The 12,877-nt window shown below is 37.9% G+C and overlaps 1 protein-coding gene across 5 annotated transcripts in view; it reads left to right on the top strand.

Moving 5' to 3' along the window:
• The window catches only part of RAP1GDS1 (Rap1 GTPase-GDP dissociation stimulator 1), a 117,923-nt gene that overhangs the window by 76,180 nt on the left and 28,866 nt on the right, over positions 1–12,877 (top strand). For 4 of the 5 annotated variants that reach the window (XM_089526091.1, XM_089526089.1, XM_089526090.1 and 1 more), the window contains one exon: positions 2,724–2,870. The exons of the other annotated variant lie outside the window; for it this stretch is intronic. In XM_089526091.1, the coding sequence (XP_089382217.1) occupies positions 2,724–2,870 (147 nt within the window). The remainder of the gene's footprint in view (positions 1–2,723; positions 2,871–12,877) is intronic. 5 annotated transcript variants of the gene reach the window in all.

Genomic DNA, 12,877 nt, shown 5'->3' with positions numbered 1-12,877 from the left:
GATTTGTGATCAAGATTAAAAGTCAAGAATCTAATTTGAAAAATGTTTTGGGGGTAAAAATTCTGGAAACACCAAGCAATGATCAGTGGAACAGTCGACATTCTTTGAACCCCAAATAACAGGGATCTTTTTTAAAAAAAGTTATTTATTGACCTGAATTTAAAATTTTAAATACTCTGAAAGCTTGTGATATGTTCATAGTGCTTAAAGATAATTTTGTGAATTCTGCATTTCTGTATTAGTGGTCCCAGTGTAGTCCTTTTGGAGGAGGTGTGTCAAGTGATAAGAATTTCCTAGAACTGATGATAGTGGTGATGGTGGTCAACATTTTAAAACCAGTCCTTCCTCTGAAATACCCAAAGACTTTTATGTGGTTTCTCATAACCAGTACTTTCATCCTTACCTAAACACTATAAAATAGCTTCGGCTTTCTTCTGGTTATGTTAAAAGCATTCAAAAGTGACCCAGCATCTGTGCCCTGGAAAATATTTGCTACTGCTGAACTTGACTGAGTCTTTATTCATTTCGTCATTCCCCAGTGCATTAGATTGCATGTGTTTTGAAAAATATGACATTTCACAGAGAGAAGTTCTGATATTTTTTTGTCTTCTGTGTACAATTAGATAAGAAGTAGGAAGGCCTCCATTTAGACTGGAGTGGGCAAAGTAAAGCCTCCCAACATATCGTTGGAGTGCAGTTCCTACTAGCCCTAGTCAGCATACCCAGTAGCTAGGAATGCTAGAAGCTGCAATTCAACAGTATCTGGAGGGCTACATTTTACCCATCCCTACTTTAGATAAAGAACAAAAGAAAATAAATTTGAAAGTTTTGAAAGTGCAGTTTTGAATCTATTGTATTTGAATATAGGGAAGAAATGTAGGAGTCATTTAGTTATAGGATACTGAAACCTACTAAACAAAGTTTGGAATTAGAGGAATGTTGCTGATTGAGTGTATCGGGGATATATCTCTTGTTTATGTCTAGTAATAATTGTCCTTATCTTGTGGAGACAGGAGAAAGATATACATTTTGAATTCTCAAAATTGCTAAATATCCCACTTCTAATTCCCATGTTGCAAGGTGTACTTGAGAATGCTTAGAACTACTTGACACATACTCCCTACTCTGTTACATATTTGTCTGTTCTAGCTGAGAAATCTGTAACTGTTGGACACAGAAAGGGAGGAAATGTTTATGTACTGGTTAATAATTTGGCTAGATAAGCTTAGAAATAATGTTTCTTTGGTTTCTTTGACATATTCATAAGGAACAAGAAAACTCAATTGTGTTTTAAATGCAATGTCTGAATGAACAAAACATGCCTTAATCTTAATCAAATGGTTCACTGGGATTTGCAAATAATCCATGTTTGTGATTTGGCTGCAACCATGTTTAAAACAATTACACTACCTCTTCGAGTCCCCTGCATCTTAAAAACAGGAGTGCTGATCAGTTGAAAGGTAACTTACAAACAGATCTAAATCAAAGTTGACTGAGCAGGTTGAAAATTAATTATAATTTGCCTATAGGTTGGGGACTCATACTATGATTTTGGTTCTAAATTGTTGTAAAACTATTCAGCTATCTTGATGTTTTTTAATGAAACCTAAGTAACTCATTTAAAGTTATGTCAGCCTTTCTGGCTGATGAAATTTCTTATTAAACAACTGAGCTTCCCATCTCCCACATATGTCTTGAACTTTTGACCAGCTGGTTTTAATAAGACTCTTCTATACTTTGGTATTGAAAACATATTTGCAAACTTTTGTTTTATCTCTGATAGCACAGACCTTTAACTGCTTTTTGAGGACTCCCCCTACCCTTCCCCCCCCCAACAGATGGTCTCTGTTTGCACAATTTATGGTCCTTGTGTATATTTGCCATGCCCTCCAAAAATAAAAATAAAATCAGAGGTACTTATGCTAAGCAGGATCTACCCATACTGTCTTAAGAAATATGTGGGCTTTTGAAGAAGCCTTACCTGTGCTCTTTATCTTTTTGCTTTCTAGCCAAGCACTAGTAGGGGATCTTTGGCTTTCCAGGTGTTTTAGACTACAACCTCCACAACCCTTTCTGGTTGAGGCTTCTGGGGATTGAAATCCAAAAATGTGAAGCATCAAAAATTCCTGACTCCTGCAGCAGAAGAAAGATCTGTACCGTGTTTCTCAGTGAGAAAAGTCTAGTAATGACCTAGTGGTAATAAGGGAAGGATTAAATATTCCCCCAATTCCCAGTGCTTGTAGATTAGGGACTCTAGGATACTTCCCACTCACTATTTCATTGGTTCAAACTTTGCAAACAACAACAACAAAACAAAACAGAAGTATCCTTCAGATAAAGCGCATATAGAACCCTTGTCCTTCTGCTTTGAAATTACATCGGTATAGTCCATATTATGATTAAATGACCAGGATCCAGTGTTATGCTGAGGGATTCTGATTCTTTCAGTACCAACAGGAGGGGAGTGAGTCCCTTGTGGACCTTCAAAACCTACTCCAGAAGAATGGAAAACCCTCTGGAGCATGTTTTCAGGCAATGGAGATGGTTGCAGGGAGGTGGGTGTGAAAATGAAATCATGCCCAGCCACTAGCATGACATTGGATTTTGGCCACTGTAGCACTAATAATCCAATACCATCTTTCTCTTTTTATTATAATTGTTATGTTTAGAACTCATAAGTGCCTTTTTAATTTTATTTTTTAACTTGACTCTTTGTTTTACAGATGAGGGCAGAAGCGCAGTTGACCATGCAGGTGGGGCACAGATTGTAATAGACCATTTAAGGTCACTGTGCAGTAGAACAGATCCAGCCAGTGAGAAGCTCTTGACAGTCTTTTGTGGCATGCTGATGAACTATAGCAATGAGAATGGTAAACAAAAATTCTAAAAAGCAAACCCTTTGTCTTAACTATCATTTTAAATAAATAAATAAATAAATATAGGTGTATATTGTTATTAAAATTGAACAAACATACTCTGGTTCAGCCCCCACCCCACCCCCACCCCCCCCCATGTGCATGGGTTATATGTATGCAAAGGGATCTTGTTGCTTCTCTAAGACTAATAGAGTGAAAGATGTTGTAGTATAAACTTTTGTAGACTTGGCCTATGTCCTCAGATACATGAAATGAGTAAGTAAGTAGACCAAGTCTACGAAAGTCTTTGCTAACAACTTCTTTCAGTAAGATCCTCTTGCATACTGATATTTCAGACTAACACAGCTATGTCTCTGAATTGTTTCTATGTGTACATTACGTTTCTTAAAACATATGCTATTGCGTTGGTTTCAGTGGAAGGAGCTATTTTGTATGCACAAAAGGATCATACATCTTAGTCTCCTCTGCTGAAGTGTTTCAGAGGCAAGTGAGTTGTGTTTTGGGAGGAAATACGATGGCCCTCAACACTGTCCTTCCCTCTCACCATCAGTGGCTTAGTCTGGACTGCAAGCTCATAAACCATGGCTTGTGACCATTTGGCCAATCTACCCTTCGTTCTCCTCCTTTTACATGTTGGCTTCAGCATGGAAATCCTTATGTTTTGGATCCTGTTTCAGGTAGAATGAAGAGTGCTAGTTCAAAACAGAACAGGTTTTGGTTACAGAGTTAGTGAAGGAGCAAAATAGAGGAATCATGTGTGCGTGTGTGTCTGTGTGCATGTGCAAGCAAATACATGATTTTGACACACTTTCTCAGCCTTGCAAACATTTTTTGTAAAGCCAAGAATGTACATCTGAAACAGAAATGGGAGGGAATCAAAACAGTAGCTATTTGATGACTGGATATTGAGAAGTAGCATTTTTTAAAAAGCAAATAATTGTGTAAAGTTTTATAATAATACTTTGCTGCATTCCTTAATAACATCTTTGCATCTTTTGCTTACGATAGCCAGCTCTGCTGATGTTTGCCAATCTGCGAAATCTTTCTCACTCTTCTTTTTTCCTGTCCATAACATGGTTTCAATTTAGATTTTGATAGGTATTAGAAGAATTGAAATAAAAGAGATCTGTTGCTTCTAACAGACAGGGTGATTGAACAGTCCAGGAGGATTTGCTTCACATTCCACCCCTGGTATCTGAGGATTGTTATTAAACTGGTTGTTCTGCCTAATCACCTATGAGTGCTTTTCTAAATAAACTAATTATAAATGTAAGCTTTCAGATAAACAGCTTTTGAGCAGTCCAAACAGTGTATAAATATTAAATGAGCTACTTATTCCATCCAAGAGGAAAATCTGCATTGCTGATGTCCTCATATTTTTGTGAAGTTGAAGGCTTTCATGGCCGGTATCAAGTTTTTTGTAGGGGTTTTCCTAGGCTATGTGGCTGTGTTCTGGAAGAATTTATTCCTGATGTTTCACCTGCCTCTGTGTCTGGCTTCTTCAGAGGCCTCTGAAAATGCCAGCCACAGTTGCAGGCAAAACATCAGGCATAAATTCTTCCAGAACAAGGCCACAGCCTGAAAAACCAACAAAAAAATCCTCATATTTTTATCTGTATCTTTCTCTTTAAAAAACAAACAAACCTTGTTAGGTATTTCAAGTGGCATAATTAAAGTAGCATGGTGGTTTGAGTATTGGACTATGACTCTGGAGACCAGCATTTGATTCCTAGTTTGGCTTTGAAACCCACTAGGTGACCTTGGGCAAGTCACATGCTGTCAGCTTCAGGGGAAAGCAATGGCAGACCACCTCTGAACAAATCTTGCCAAGAAAGCCCCCTGGTAGGTTTCCTTAGGGTCGCCATAAGTCAGAAGTTACTTGAAGGCACACAACAACATAAGCAAGTGTGTTCTCACATGTACTGTATATACCCATTTATAAGTACAAATTTTAGTTAAAAAATCAGTCCCAAAAAACTTGGTTGACCTAACCACGGTTCAGTACAAATACTGTACATTATCAAACAACAACAAAAACCCCATCCTCTTCTCTGAGTTGTGAAAAGTGAGAGCTTAGTCCATCCTGGTAGAAACTAAAAGAAGCACCAACTCTCTCCACTGTGGTGTCACTAGTGGCCTGGGTAAAATTGGCAGTGGCGACTCTTTGGCACTACCTTCAAAAGGACACTGTGAAAGTAGAAGGAGTCAATGCTTCTTTTTAGGTTCTCCGGGGGCAGACTAAGCTCACCCCTCTACTCAGAAAGGGGGATGCTTTCTTTTTTACATAACAGTTAATATTGTACCTTAACTCTTGCCTTTACATACTTTTTACATGTGCTCATTTTCTTAGCCCTGTCCACATTTGGTTGCCTTCCGCACACATTGCAGAGCTACCATTTACCACAACCCCCTCTTCCTCCACCAAGTATTTAGGGTGAGCACAAATAGTTAATGCTGCCTGAATTTAGTAAGTTTTTGGGCACCGTTTTCCTTTGCTTTACATCCTTTGTTACGTGACCATAAATTTTACGCTCAATTTATATGAGTCATGGCAAAATAAATAAATTTCCCTCTAAAAGCTGTCCTCAACTTTGAATATAACTTATATATGAGTATATATGGTATCTATTTTTTGACAGAATGACTCTTAGAAAACTTGTGCTCCATAATATCTAGTTTGTTTTCAAACACTGAGCTTCATGTGGAGATTGTAATAGTTTATCCTTTTGAAGCAGTGGTGTAAAAATGCTGGCAGAACTTACCAACCACTGAGATTTTCAATGAGGCATACAGTGAAAGCATCCTTCATCCTCAACTCTGCAGCAAGTCTTTCACCAGGCCCAATTTAGTTGCTTCTGGATGTCTGGATCTTTGCACCACTGCTTATAATTCTTTTGTCACTGTGTTAGCATCCTTCACTTCAGCATGGCACCCTTCATTTTTTATAGGAGAGGACCATGAAGGCACTGTATTACATAGGCAGGACTGGTTGTACTTCTAATGCTACTTACCATATATTCTTTGAATGTGCAATAATACATTCCCACAAAAAAAATGTTCCCATGCTCTATAAAAAAAGGTCTTTGGTGTGGATTTTGCTGACACAGAGAATTAGACTTGAGAAAAACAAATTATTATCAGCCAAATGTTGCAGCTCTGTTATTGAAGAACTGCTTTAGTGGAGATACAGTAGATGCTACACATGCTATTTTATTTATAAACACAAATATTTCTTTCTTTATGATATTTTGCCTTGTATTCTCACTTCTTGATAGGAATACTCCTGTTACATCTTAAGAATTAAAGGTTGCAGCCAGTAAGCCATATGATCCTCTGAGATGTCATTCCATCATCTTTCAACCCACATCCCCACCCCCAGTTTTTCATATATGGTTTTTTATTGACAGTCATTGGATAATCATCCATCATTGGACTGTGCTTTCTTCTCCTCCTTGGTTTTTCTAAGGGTGTGTGTAGGGTACTTTTATAAACTACTTGACCCACCCATTCCTCTTGTTTTGAGTGACCCAGTTTTGTCTCAAGTCCTTTTGATGCTCCTGTTTGAGTTTGCTGTTAGAAAAAAGCAATCACAATTGCTACAGGTTGCTCTCTACCTAGTATGCTTTACTGTCAAGGAGTTAGTCTGCCATCTGATTAACTTGCTCTTGTTTGGAAAGTTGAGGGAGAAATTCAGATGCTAGCCCCATCTAGAATACACTAATTGACGCAATGGGATTTACATAACTGTCAATTTACCATTTAGCACTTGCTTCAGTGGGTCTATTCTAGTTGAGATTAGCAATTGGATTCAGGCTTCAATGACCTACCATTTTAAAGGTATAATATCATCACTTGATAGAAAACGTGACCTGGCTGCAGCAGACTTTTTATGTTTTGTTTTAAAAGCATTTTAAGTATAATTATTTAGAAAACTAGATACTTATGGGAAGACCCAAAAACTTATGTGGGTGCAATAGCACCCTTCTACTTTGTTTTCCCTGACAGTTGACATATCTACAGAGAAGTAAAGGCTATTGGCTTCAGTGGAACTTTCTCCTAGATGAGTATACATAGCTGGCAGCCACAAATTATATAAACCTGTTTAATCTCTAATATGTGAAGCTGATGAGGAAGAGTTGACTTTATTTTCAGACTGTATGTACACACACACAGAGAGAGAGAGAGAGAGAGGTGTATCATTCTTTATATTGTCATTTCTCATTTCTAGATTCTCATTTCAATTCAAATTAAAATTCAGTCTGTCAAATTTTGTCTTTTCATCCATCGCCTTTGAAAAATATCTTAATAGTGTACTGTAAAGCCACTGAGCCTATCTTAATCTTGCAAGTTTCCTAGAAGTCTGTGATTTGAATACATTACACTAGTTGATTTATGGTCCATTTCTCTTCTTTCCATTTCTCTTCTTTTTCTTGAAACCTTACCTAGGCAAAAATGAAAAGGGAATCAGTATTCAAGCCATCTTTTTTTCCTCCTTTGCTAATTCTTGTATTTGCAGAGGCTTGCATTTTATTTGCCTACTGCTTGAAAGTTATGGTTCTGGGGCTAATGGTAGGCTAAAGTTATGGATTAGTAAATAAATTTCTTTTAAAAAGAGTTATAGTGGTGAAATGGCTTTTTTGCACTCTGTAACAAAAAAAGGTTACACTCAGAGAAGGGTAAATTTGCCCTTTGAAACCATAGGAGCATTTGGGTTTATTTTTTTTAAGCTTTTAGAAGATCCTTTTAAAGCCTAGTGCAGATCCAAGAAATACTATAAACAGCCCCCAAAAAGAATGAAACAAGTGGATGCAAAGGCAACTACATCCAGCAAAATTCAAGGAGCTATATCATGAAAACTCACACTTCTTGATGCCAATCTGGAAGTGCCCTGTTAGTAATACACAAAATAGATGAGTGGTCTACCTCTGTGTAGAATGCAATAAATGCCTTCAAGCTACCAGATGAGGAATGTCAAGTCACCCTGCACTCCCATAAACTGAGCTGTGGTGCTGATCATCATTTGTGGGGCCTATCATCATTCCCCCCCCCTCTCCTGTCCTTCCAAAGTTGAGACTGCAGGTGGCACTTTGCTTTGGTGGTATATCAGAAAGAAAGTGCCTCTTCTATACCACATTCTTGACCTTTCATATCATAGTATGGCATTTCCCCAACCTGGGAAATGAACCACTGCAGTTCAATGGTACATCATGTGCTTCCCATATAGAATGTGCCTGGCATTTCTAGACAGACCCAGATAAAAAGTCTAGTCTGAAATTCTGCAAAACTACTGCTAGTATAGAAAGTACTGAGCTACATGAGCCAAGCATCTAAATCAGTATATGGCAGCCTTAGATGTATAGTTCAGAACCCGGACAGCCATGACTCAACACAGTCTATCTTCTAAACCTGATGAGAAGAAATGAAGGAGGAGGAACTGGCAGCAGGTGCCTGGTATGGTACTTTGTGTCTTTAGTTTCAGAATGGCTGTGCTCTGTTACATAAGGATGAGTAGGGAGAGAAGAAGGGGAAATTGCAGAACAGGGATGGAAAGGCATTGCCAGAAAAACTATCTGCTCAGCTGCATATCACCATCTATTCAATTCCCTTTCTGCTTATGAGTATTTCTGGTGATGAAAAAATAATGGAAGAAAAGGCCCTTGTGCTATGACAAGCTTCCTCTTAAATATGCAGTCTTCAGATTCAGTACTGAAATTGATATGCTCTTGACTAATATAGTGGATAGATTGCCCTGTTTGAATTTAGCTTTCTCCCAAGTTGAGCTTTCCTATGTAGAGTCTGTTGTTTCGACTTACAAACCAGAGTGATGGTGTGTTCCCCCCTCCACACGCACACACACTCACACACAATTCTAGATGCCTTTTAAAACTTTGTTCTGTTTTTGATTTCCCAGGCTGAAGGCTAAGTATGCTGCATAAATAAATTGCTTTTCAGGAGGCTGAAACCTGAATTCAAGGAAGGACCGAGTTTGACTGTGAAATGGAAGATAAGATTGCCAGAGACAGACTCTGTTTTATCTATTAAAGCCTCTTCAAATACTTTTTGAAGCAGCTCAGTGACTGCAGCACTGTGACTTCCCTATTCACTTCACTTACCTTGAGTTGTATTTTTACTCCTTTTATTCTTCTGTCATCACAACACTTCATTTAACTACACATAAATACAAAGAGATTATAGAGCATATGTAGAAAACATATTTACCACCAGTAGACTATTTGCCTGGGCTAGCTGCACTACAGACATTCACTTTCCCCAGATTTTCTAGGGAGTTCAGAAGTTACTTCTGACATCACATTTAATAACATGGGTGCCAGACTTTCTGTACTATCCAAGATCTCCTAAGATTGCTAATGTTCAAGTTCTCATGGATACATAATTTGAAGTTCTCCCATGTAGCCACAAACTTGAAGCTTACCTGTAATGCAGGGGTGGTCAACTATGAGAGGTCTGGAGACCAGTTTTCTGCTCCTAGGCCTTCCAGGGGCTGCACAACCTGCATCCCCCCAGGCTTGAAGCCCATTTCTTGTTTTGAAAAATGTGGGGTGGATATGTTAATCAGTGCAGAGTGCCCTGCAGCCTATATAAAAGATGAATGAATGCTGCTGGATGCATCCAGGAGGCAGTTCATCCTTTTGTGGGGTGGGTGGAGAAAGGTCAATCCAGGAGATCTGGAGGGACGGGCCTTCAAAAACATTCATATGTCACTTAATTGTCTGGCTCCGTAAGAGTGCAAGTGAGGGCTTTTAAATATCTTTTACATGCTTGCAATCTGTGGAAGGGCTTACTCATAAACAAACTCAGTTAGTGATAAATAGTACAATTTGTTTTTATGTTAAAATGCTTAGATGCCAGTGTATCAGTCATCCCTGGTAATTTGCCATCATCTCAAAAAACTGAAGTTACTAGCCACTTCATTAAATAAATGTCAGTGTCCTTCAATCAGGCAGCTTAAGCTAGAAATAGAAAGACAAATACAATGTTTTTGCAATGCAATACTGTTTATGTCCAATGAGAATCACTGAGTTCAGTGGAATTTACCTCAGGTGAATGTAAATTAGTCATTCAGAATTTTGGCTATGCATTATTTGTAGATTATTTGTAGAATTGCACCATTGAGCATAATTGACCAGAAGCCAGAACAACTATGGTCAGAAGCCAAGGATATAATCAAGGAAGAATACAAAAAGACATTAGAAAGACATGGTGGCCAAAAGGAAATAAAAGAATGGATAACAGATTAAAAGCTCCAAGCAGTTAAGGAAAGAAGAGAAGCAAAAGAGAAGAGAAACAGGCACATAACCAGACCCATGAATGTAACTGTTCAATGACTAGTGCACAAGGACAAAAAGGACTACTAAAATAATCAATGCAGAGAAATAGAAGACAATGACAAAAGAAGACGAACAAGAAACCTCTTCTACAAGATCTGAGAATTCAAAGGGAAGTTCAAACCAAGGATAAATCTAGACAATAGAAATAAAGATTTTCTGTACCTTGGATCAAACATTGATCAGAATGGAGATTGCAGTCAAGAAATAAGAAGATTAGCAATGGGAAGAGCAACCATTTTGTTAAAGCTGCTGGAATACCTGAAAAGTGCTACAGTTACTTAAAATTAGACCAAAACTACATTTTACCCTTTAATACATATCATGTATTTAATGACATATATTAAATAATCAGTGCTTTTTTTACTTGCTCCCTTTCATCCCACTCCAGTCCTTCAATACATAATGCCAAAGAAAGATCTATTTGTTTCAGTGGATCTTTCTTTGACAATTCAAAGTGCAGGCATACCTCATCCTGGATTGGGATTGCGGCTTAGACACTTAGTTTCAACTACAATAACATATTTAAACTGCACTAGACATATTTTAATACTTATTTGGGTCCTTAGAAGGGCAAATTCTTTTCCTTTTCTGAGCAGGAATCTTTATATAATATTGCACACTTATAGCTCAGTGGCAGTAGGACTGGCACTTTGAAAAGTTGTACTTTCAAGTCACAGCTTCCAAAATTTTGGATCTTGCATGGCATTGGGGATCCTGGAAACTGCAGTCCCAAAAACTAATTGCTCTATTATTCGTGTGGAATTTGTGCTCTAAATATAGAAAGTACCAAATTCAGTCCCTGGTATCGGCAGTTATAAAAACAGTAGCGAAGAAGGGATGAGACAGAGATACAGGATTGCTATTGTTGGTCAGATAGTGCTGCACTAGATGGACATTGATCTGACCTGGTATAAGACAATTTCCTATGGTCTTTCTCTCATGTGAGAGTATACATTTGTTCAAGAGTTGACATCTGCAGCTATTGATGTGAACTTGTCCAGGTCAAGAAAGATATAATGACGAAACACTAGCCATGTCCTTCATACCTGGAGTATCCAACTACACAGTTGTAGCAGTTTGATACTAGTTTTACTGCCATGGCTCCCTCCTACAGAATCCTGGATTTGTAATTTGGTGAGATACTTAGAATTCTGCAGTATGTTACCATGAACTACAGGATTTGATGGTTCTGGCAGAAAATTCTTAAGTTCCTCTTGAAGACAATTCTCAAGATGCCATAGGATGGAGCCACAGAGGTTAAGATGCCATCCCTGCTCTGAAATCACATTTGGCTTTTGTTGGCTTGGTAACTGGCTTGTAGGGTTTGAGTGTGGGTTTCTCCTACAGCTTACTAGAGATTTGGTGCTTTTAACGTCTGGGAACAGATAATATGCTGCTACCTGGTTCAGAAAGAAATAACTGTTTGAAGATTTGCCATTCACCAAAGGATTGTTCATCTACAGTTGTTTGTTTGTTTTAAAAATAAAGAATCAGAAAGTGAATCTATAAGAGCCCATAATTCTTATCAGGGGAATTCTTGAAGGAATTTGAGAGATTCATGACTACATCTCATTTTGCATCATTACTTTTAAGTGCAAATCAAATACGCCTTGCTCATTAAACTGAGGAATGCTTTGTTTTAAGGTTGTAATGTTTTTGGTGTGTTTTTGTGTTAAGTGTTAATTCTTACCTCCTGGCCTGTGAATCATAAACCACATTTCTGTTTGCAAACATCTTAAACAACTTTTTAAAAAATGAATATTGTAAACTTCCCTCACTAAAAGTTAACATCATTATGGTGACACAGGACATTTCTTAAACCTTCTTTTCTTGATTGTTGTTAAATTTCTTCTTGCTTTCCTGAGGCTTTTTCTGTTCTTTGCATAACATTTTCTTAAGTGCCCTGAATACTTTATCTTTTTGCTTGCTTCCTTTACAAATAGGTCTGGGAAACCTGTGGACCTACAAATGCAGCTGGACTACAGTTCACATCAATCCTGGTCACTAGCCATGCTTGATGTGGCTGATAGAAATTAGAGACCAGCAAAATCTGGAGAGCCACAGGTTTCTTATTTCTGCTACTGTATGAAAGGGAAGAAATTTGGGGAGGAGAAAGGAGATTGTTTTGGACAATTTATTACTATAACTAATACTGTTCACTAAACTTATCTAATATTGCAAATAATCTGAAATTGTGCCGCTTAGACGTGTTAGAATATATGCAGTAATAATGCTGTTTGCTTGTTTTTATCTTAGAGCTAGTCTGGTTCAAATAGTTATGCAGTTGTATAATGACAGAAGGATGGAATTATCCAAAATATTGAGGGGTGTGTATGTGTGTGTGTGTGTGTGCACGCGCGCACACCTTCACATTGCTTGTTGACTTATGGCGACCTCATGAATTCCACAGGGTTTTGTTAGGCAAGGAATAGTGGAGGTGATTTTGCCACTTCCTTCCTTTGAAATATGGCACCTGGTATTTGTTGGCAGTCTCCCATCCAAGTACTAACCAGGGCTAATCCTGTTTAGCTTCCAAGATTAGATGGGAATTGATGCCTTTAGGGTATAGATATGCATATTCATTTAGAAAGGGAATTAGAAAAACAGTACAGTTAGGCAATTGTAAATCCCTTGACAAATTTTAAATTTACA

Source organism: Sceloporus occidentalis, unplaced genomic scaffold (genome assembly GCF_023333645.1).
Source record: "Sceloporus occidentalis isolate IW3139 unplaced genomic scaffold, rSceOcc1.0.p SCAF_5, whole genome shotgun sequence".
In the NCBI taxonomy this organism is placed as follows: domain Eukaryota; kingdom Metazoa; phylum Chordata; class Lepidosauria; order Squamata; family Phrynosomatidae; genus Sceloporus; species Sceloporus occidentalis.
This window is presented reverse-complemented; position numbering and strand designations above follow the sequence as displayed.